The sequence below is a fragment of the Trypanosoma grayi genome, assembly GCF_000691245.1.
Source record: "Trypanosoma grayi strain ANR4 Tgr_750_V1, whole genome shotgun sequence".
NCBI lineage: Eukaryota > Euglenozoa > Kinetoplastea > Trypanosomatida > Trypanosomatidae > Trypanosoma > Trypanosoma grayi.
In genome coordinates this window covers 1-8,480 of record NW_008826369.1, presented here as the reverse complement: position 1 = coordinate 8,480, position 8,480 = coordinate 1, and the positions used below count along the sequence as shown (strand labels likewise).

Genomic DNA, 8,480 nt, shown 5'->3' with positions numbered 1-8,480 from the left:
TATATATATATAAACAATAACAACAACAAGGAGACGTGAAAATCAAGATGTGCACCGGTTGAAAAAAAGTGATAGTAAGGCATTTTTTATCCGTCATTCCCTACCAAAAAAACAACAACCTTACGTAAAGATCCTCTCTCCTTTCACTTTCTCTCTCTCTGACCCTCTTTCCCCCCTCGTTCTCCGTCCCCCTCCCTCTCGCTCTCTCTCTCTCTCTCACTAACACCCTCCTCCTTTTCTCATTCTTTGAGTTCGTCGTTCTATTCCTGACAGATTCCAAAGCCAGGAACTCTCACAAATTCATAGTAGTAGCAATATCCGCATTACATGAAAGAGAACAAATGAGTGGAAGCAAGATTGAGAAACAACTGCACATCTAAAACGTACCTTACCGCACCGTTTCCCCTTTTTTCTCTTTTTTGTTTTGTTTTGGTTATGATGGAGGTAGTTTACACATCTATGCACATTTGTACACGTGTTGTGAAACATCCTCCTTTTTCTTTGGGTTTTTTTCCCTCCCCCCTCCACCCCCTCACTCTACCACTCGTGCTTGCCCTACGTTATTTCCCAGGATGAAGAGTTCGCCGTCTCCGCGACGATCGTATTCGTGAAACAAAAATCTTTCTTGCGCTTCTCTGCATCTTACTCTGTGATGTGATGTCTGACGCAATCACCCCAGCATCTTCATCTATGTGATATGAAACACGCCCCAAACAAGAATGATAACACAAAAAAAAAACCACCAACACACACACACACACACACGAAAAAAAAAAACAGCCTGGTGATGTCTCTTAGTTTTCCACCACCTCCATCCAGATCCTTGCACGAAACGTCTTGTATANAAAAAAAAAAACAGCCTGGTGATGTCTCTTAGTTTTCCACCACCTCCATCCAGATCCTTGCACGAAACGTCTTGTATAGGTCCCGCACGAGCTCGCGGAAGTCCATGCGCTGTTGCGCCTCGTAGAAGAACGTGAGTTTCTTCTTGTCAAACTGGTACTCGGCGTCCACGATGGTCATGGGTAACCCACGCTCGAGGACCCGCTGCGAGCAGACATCAATGGCGCGCCGCTCAAGCTCCACCTGAACCGTATGCAGCTGCGTGACATCTGACTCATCGGCTAAACGCACCACCGTTCCCATCCCAAGGCCAATGCTACGCGTGTGGGTACTGCCGGAGAGACACACGCCCAGCACGCTGGGCTTGCTGCCGTTGCTGGCATCGCCGCCGTCAGCGGCTTTGGCGAGCCTCGTCGTCTCGCACCACGTGTATGTTACCAGCCCGAGGTCCTCACCGCGATCGCCGCCGACCATCACATAGCTGCCGGGTGGAACGTATTCCTTTGACTCGAATTGCAGCACACGTTTACGCTTGAACTCCACCAATACCTTGCACCGGGCGCGCACGTCGATGCCCAGCTTCTCTGGTTCGTCAGGGGCACCGTCCAATATAGGCACTGCTTTTGGACGCCCATTCACGTACTCAACACGCAGACTTGTCGTCAGGTGTTTGTTTGGTACGGACCCCAATGCATTGATCTGAATGTCGTGCTTCGCGCCGCATAAGATCAGACTCTGTTGCTGTTGCTGCTGCTTCGCCTCATCATCGTTCAAGAAGGAAAGCATCTGTCCCATGGAGCCTTGATTCATTTCATCTTCATTTACCAACCTGTCGAGTGTTTCGAAGCAGGTGTAGTCTACGGACGGGTTCTGTTCGTCCTGCGCCAGCTCCTCGTTCGCCCACTGCTTCTGCGGTGACACCGCCGGCGTGGCCTCATGCAGGCTAGACGCTGTCAGTGTGCCCCAATCGGCGCGTTCGCCTTGCGGTACACTGTCGCCCCTGTGGCTGCGCAATTCCGTCGGCATCAATTGCAGCCGCCCGTTCGGCGGTGTGGAAGGCACCACGAGACGTCCAACCCCTGTTGTGCCTTGACCGTCGGCAACGTAGCGCGTAAAGACCGGTGTGACGTGGTCCATGTTTCCCAAGAAGTTCGACGAATTCCCCAATCCAGGGCCCACGCTGTTGCCCACTACAACTGCTCGCTGAATTCTATCTAAACCTTCCTTCAGTTCGCCGTAGACCTGCCGTATACTCTTCTCCTGCTCCGCGAAGCGTTCATTCATCTCCAGCTTCAAATTTTGGATCGCCACATTCATCTGTTCCTGTCTGCTGAACTGTTGTTGCATTTTTGAAACACACACACACACACACACGCACGCACGCAGAAGACACACTTGCTTTTTTTTTTTCGTTCCTTTTTTCCCCTCCCTTCCTGTTCTTCTTTCGTAGTTTATGTTAATACAAATCTCAGTAGGTGCTCGGTTTTTCCTTTCTAAAATTTCTTCGTGAGTCTCGTATAGAAGGAAAGAAGACGCTTTCCTTAATTAGGTTTCTCTACACTTCTTACGACGGGTGAGGAGGGTTGCAGTTGACTCCTCTACGCCCTCCCTATCTAACTCCTCCTATTTAGCCACAAACGTGTACAGGAACAAGGAAAGAAATAAAGAAATATACCGAGCAAATCATACGCACCACCGAAACAGCAAAAGAAAAAAAATTCACACACGCATGAAGAGCCATGAGAACAGCGCAACATCCAGTGACAACATGAATTCAGGTGGTAAAACAGGAGTTACATCTTGGGATTGTCATAAATATCCCAGAAAATATCCCCCACATTGACAGTAGCTTTCAGTTTGGTCGCTAGTAGTATCGTCCCACTAAGCCGCCGGTGCAACGAGTACACCGGCGTAGGGGGCGGGCGCAGCCGCAACTTGATCATTGTGGGCACGTATGCCTGTATCTGCGAGGGAAGGTGTTCCGCCGCGAAGTCGAAAGGCTTGTCGCGGTACCGGAACGGTTTGCCCAGCAGCACCACACTCTGGACATGCGCATCCAGCATCTCCTTCATCTCATGTCCTGTGAGAAAGCCTAGCTTAATGCTCTTTTCTATGATGGTATCACGATCTTCTCGTGCGGCAGCGGCAACCACATCAATGTAGTCTTGCACAAACTCCGCGCTGTACTCGCGTGCCGCACCAAAGTCGAGGAGACCAATTTTATTCGTCGTGGCGTCAAAGAGGAAGTTGGAATAGTTTGGATCCGTTTGCATGAAGTGCCAGCGGAAGAGCTCAGAGAGTGTCAATAGGAACATGCGCTGGGCCACGTAGTTCTTGAGCTCCTGCATTCCAGACACAGTCGCCAAGCGGTCAATTGGCACACCGGTGATTAACTCCGTGACTAAAACGCTGTCGGTCGAAAGGGATTCGTACACCTTCGGCACGATAAACGTTTCACGCAGCTGCGGGTCCTGCTGGATGAGCACGGCATAACGCATCTGCTTCTCTGCCTCCACCGAGTAGCGACACTCTAACGCAAGCTCCTCCCGGAGCTCCTGCAGTATATTATCAACAAACATTCCAGGTGGGAGCAGGTTAAGGGTTATGAGCATCTTCAAATTTGAAACGTCCGAGTCGATACTGCGCGCCACGCCGGGGTACTGCACCTTNGGTGGGAGCAGGTTAAGGGTTATGAGCATCTTCAAATTTGAAACGTCCGAGTCGATACTGCGCGCCACGCCGGGGTACTGCACCTTGACGGCTGCCGCCTCTTCCACCTGTGCGCCGTCCTTTCCCTTCAGGACGGCGCGGTGCACCTGCCCGATGCTGGCGGCAGCCATGGGCTCGTCGTCAAACTGCACGAATAACTCCTTGCGCCAGTTGGAGTTGTGGTACTCCTTCGCCAGTGTGCGGTCGAGCTGCTCACGTGGCATGGCGTAGGCACTATCACGTACTCGCTCAAATATCTGGGTGATATGCGGCGGTACAGTGGCGGCATCCTGGATGCTAAGCATCTGTCCCAGTTTCAGCACCGCCCCACGCATCCTACAGAGCGTGTTAACGATACGCTCGTGGCTGTGACTCGACAACAGGCCACCCTGTTGCGTGCCTACGAGGTGGTCCCAGCCCAGCTGCATGAAGAGGGACGCAAAGCCGACAGCGCGGCCAGCGCGGGTGGACGGGACAGCGCGGTAGACAGGCTCCTTTTTTTCCGCTGTGGTGTTCCGCAGGTGAGCTACCGCTGCGCTTGGCACTGTGCCTGGACGCATGGCGGCATGACCTTCTCCACCGGCACTAACCGCTGTGTGGTTGTTAATAGTATTATTATTATTATTATTATTACGGCTGCTGCTAAAGACGTCTCCGCACACAGCTGCGAGGATCTTCGTTACGCCTTGTGAAACATTGCACCACGAGCGCACAGTACCACTCCTGCTTATCATTGCCGCAGGGTGACAATCCGCGTCTTCACCTGTTTTCGTTTTTTTTTNGTTTGTTTATTATTGCATCGCAGCACCCAGATGGAAACAAAACAAAACAGATAAAGAGACTACAAAAGATAAAACAAAACCACAAATATCTACACCAGAAATAACAAAAAAAAAACACCACGACAGACTGAAGGCTACACTTCTTTGCTTTCATCAAAGAGGAAATGCGCGTGTCTCACAGATCAGTGATGCACCACTAAGAGATGTGATCTGGCCCGCAGACGGTAGATGTTTCTATCCCTGTCTTTTGCTCCAGATGCGGGCTCCCTCAGGGCACACTAAGTTAGTTTAGTAAATCACTTCACCATTACAAGTATCTCACCCCCCCCTCTTCGCTCATCTCTCTTTCTTTTTTGTTCACTCGCTTCACTTCTCCTCCTGTGCACTAGAGCCGGGCCTGTGGAGCCGTCTTGTTCGCCTTTTCGCTCAGCTTAAGGAACCACTCCGCCACCCCCTTCTTGCTGCTCCCATCCAGCGAATCGACGGTGGTCGAAATGTACTTCATCCACAGCGCCTGCGCGCTCGGCACGCCATGCAAGTGCTCCAATATGATCGCCTCCACCGAGGCGCACACACGATGCAGCACAGTGCTGGTGCGGCAACGCAGCAAGTTGATGAGCGCCGAAAAGTACGCCTGGAAACGAGCAAGCCGTTCCTTCGTGGAAGTAGTGGCCGCCGCATAGCCGAGAAGGCGGCACACCTTCTCAAAGAGCGCTGATACAATGAGGAGGACGCTGCTGACCGGCCGGACGTTGTCGAGCTGCGGAGCCGCCCTTCCCTCACCGCACATCTCCACCAGGAACTTCTTCACGGACGAGTTAGGGCTCTGCAGCTTTGCCAACAAAGCGTCCTCGTCACACTCCTCCAGTGCCTGGCACACTGCCCGTACGCTCTTGGCGAAGCGGCGCACCAGAAAGAGAGGCGGCTCACCGTAGCGCGACGGGCTGGCGATCGGCACCAGCAGTGTCACGTACGTCGGCACGAAGAGTGGCGCAATCGACCGCCTCGAGAGGAACGCCGCCGCTAAAAAGTCCATACCGGCGACGGAAAGGGCGCCGCTGAGGTCGTTGTGGATACATCGCAGTGCGGTGTCGACCCAATGCCGCAGCATCACGTCTTCTTCCATCGCCAACGCGACGGCAGAACAGGCGTAGGCCTTCGTGTACGCCTCAAGCAGTGCGTACTGCAGGCGGTTCTTGCGCTTCATCTCTTCTGAAGAACTGCATGGAAGGACAACGGTTTTGAAGAACTCATTGATCTCAGGTGCCGTCATCATTTGCGTCAATGCCATCAGTCTCATGCCCATTCTCGCGATGAGCTGTAGCATCTTCTTCCTCTCCTTTTCTGTTACGTTTTTCTCGACGGATATATAAAAGGCCCACACCGCGAATACCTTCGCAAGGGACTCTAGTGCCACACGACGATCAACGTTAGCTAGGAAAGCGTCGGAGGCGAGGAACGTAAAAAGCAGCTCTACCGTTGACGTCGAGACGCGGCGCAATTGCCTTGATATTGTTCGCGCCGAGAGATGTTTAGCGTACTGCGCAGCATTGGCATCAAACACAACTTCCGTTATGTGATGCAAATCTTTCATCACGTCAGAGGCCGTCTGGGCATCCTGCGAGGCTTCATCGACAACCAGCTGGAGAAGCCTCGCCGTCAATATGGGCGGCCGTAAAAGAGCGTCCGTCAACTTCGTCGTCTCCCCAGAGCGGATAAGAGGTATTTGCAGGAGCTCGTCCGTAATGGCGCGGAAAAGCGCCATCAGAGAGGCGCGGCTTAGTGGACTGTGATTATCGTGTGGAATGGTGTAGCCGTGCGAGAGCAGAATCCGTAGAAAGTTCGGGTTCAGGATGTTTTCATTGTTGCTCAGGTGCGTCGCTGCGGCACGGCGCCGCAGTTGCCCGTCGTCGGAGAGGTCCACCTCGGGCATTCCCTGCAACGCGCCCAGGATGGGCACCTGAAAGAAGGACAGCGTTTTCTTTTGCTCGTTCATTTCGCGGAGAGCATGACTGCACCCCCGCTTGAGCGTCTTCACCCATGGTGCATCACACAGAAGCAGAGACTCCACGCACCGCTGGACGAGACTCATATAGTTTAGCACGCCACATTGCGGGGTCAACGGGCCCACCGACATTCGAACCTTCGGAAGACTTGAGACCAGCTTGAACGTTTCCCAATCGAAGGGCGGTCGATCGGCTAACCGATGCAGGAGCAGTTGTACCGCCACCTGGCTAACACCAGCGAAGCTCTCTTGACGAACAAAGATTGTACATATGAGGTGGTAAAGCGCTTGGCAGTAACATTCCGTCGAAACAATACCGATACCGCTGAGACGCCACGCCATATCAGAGTTGAAGAATTTAACCACAGGGTCTACATCAATGACATGCCGTGCCGACACGGCGGCAACAAACATTTCCGCAGAACCAAGGCACAACTCTGCGGCCCAAAGGAAATTGGCATCACCGCGACGAATGCATTTGATGATGCCATCCAGCACACGCAACACCTTCATCGCCAGACGCAGCACCGTCTCCACATCCTTCTGCACCACATTCACGGCGTCCCGCACCTCCTGCCTCGCAAACGGCTCCTCAATACACCGCAGCGTGTGAAACACCTGCGCCTGCAAGAGCAAGTGCGGTACAAGTCGACGCACCGCTACCTCACGCTGGCGGTCGTCCACATCGGAGGTCTGCTGCATATAGCGGTCAAGCGCATCTTCCCCATCCTTGGTATGACCCCACAGCACACCGCACAGGGCGTTGAAGTCGCACTGCACATCTTTGTTCGTGACAAGCACACGGGCGTATCGTGATATCATAGCCACGTCATCGTATGAGAGTATGTGTACTGTCTCCGGCATTATGTGCAGCTGTGTCGATGCCGTTGAGAAATGCAGTCCCGAGTGGCGGAACAACGCGTTGAGCTGCCCGACCACAGTGGCTTCCGCATCCGCTGCTTCCGCCGTGAAAACCGTCGGAAGGACCACGGCAATACTCATGGCGAATTATGTCGATTTTTCTCCACTTCGCATGTTCCCCACACACCGGCAACAGCAACAATAGATGAGACCGGGAAAAGCGAAAAAAAAAAAACAATAAGGATGGGAGGCACATGAGATGGCATCTTCTCTGTTCGGTTTGACACAATGTGAGCGATGGAGCCTCTTCTTTTGCGTCAGCAAGAACGATTGAGAGAGGGAGGATGGGAAGCGGAGGCCCAGTTGGGTGGACAAAGAATGGAATCAAAGATGGAAAAAACACCCACAGACAGACAGACGCAACACCCCAGAGACATCTGAGTTGCTGTCGCCCCGCACCCCCACACTTCAGCGCCTGCAGGTTTGCCTCAGAGGCAACTTCACGGCCGCAATGGGGACCACTGTGAATGATGAGCAACACCGGGCTCATGGTACCTGCGCCACGCACTGCGGAAGAGCTGCACACCAAGAGAACTCTCCGCAGAAAAAAAAAAATCCAACAAAACAGACACAGGCAGAGAAATGAATTCGACACATATTTTTGCTTGACGACACGACAGCGCACTCAATGCCGACTACCGCCACAATGCTGTATTGGTTCCTCCCTGTCTATTATGCCAATCACGATAGGGACATCCTCGTCATAACAGCGACTCACAGCACACTGTACCGCGACTTCGGAGCATAACCTTACTCACAAATTAGCGGCGCGATGGCACCGCAGACACGCATGCGCAGGAACAGCCCCTGTGAAGCAGCAAAGCTCCAGCCACACCGCTGTGGTAGACCCTCACGGCCAATGTTGTGTCGGAAGGAGCATTATTTTCAGGCAGTCTCTGCGCTGAATTGGTGGCACATAACCTTCCGTGTTGCGCCCACTATCAGTGGCGTTATTCTTCTATACAAAGTCCAAGCAGGAGAAACGACCCCCACAAAACAAAAAAAAAAGACACAGATGCGCAACGGCACAAACACCCAACAGAAAGACAGCACGCCTTCATTTACTGCGCAATTCCCCACCTTACCAAAAACATACCAAAAAAAAACAAAAAAACGATTCAGGCCTTCTTCTTTCCTTCGCCCATTTACTTGTGGCGGAAGGCGCGGCGGCGGGTGCCGATGCGCTCGCGCTCCTTGCCGCGGTTCGACGTGAGCGGCTT

The 8,480-nt window shown here is 52.9% G+C and overlaps 3 protein-coding genes across 3 annotated transcripts; all 3 read right to left on the bottom strand.

Annotated features, from left to right (window-relative positions):
• Positions 1–873: 873 nt before the first annotated feature.
• Positions 874–2,160, bottom strand: DQ04_07501020 (putative cell cycle sequence binding phosphoprotein (RBP45); the record flags this gene model as incomplete). Its single annotated transcript, XM_009315198.1, has 1 exon — positions 874–2,160. One exon carries the CDS (start codon positions 2,158–2,160, stop codon positions 874–876), a length of 1,287 nt encoding a protein of 428 aa, XP_009313473.1.
• A 476-nt stretch (positions 2,161–2,636) lies between these two features.
• Positions 2,637–4,286, bottom strand: DQ04_07501010 (putative ABC1 protein; the record flags this gene model as incomplete). The annotated part of the gene is made up of 1 exon (XM_009315197.1): positions 2,637–4,286. One exon carries the CDS (start codon positions 4,284–4,286, stop codon positions 2,637–2,639), a length of 1,650 nt encoding a protein of 549 aa, XP_009313472.1.
• Positions 4,287–4,719: 433 nt separating this feature from the next.
• DQ04_07501000 (putative phosphoribosylpyrophosphate synthetase) lies at positions 4,720–7,341 on the bottom strand (the record flags this gene model as incomplete). Its single annotated transcript, XM_009315196.1, has 1 exon — positions 4,720–7,341. The coding sequence occupies one exon, from the start codon at positions 7,339–7,341 to the stop codon at positions 4,720–4,722; it is 2,622 nt and encodes an 873-aa protein (XP_009313471.1).
• Positions 7,342–8,480: the final 1,139 nt, after the last annotated feature.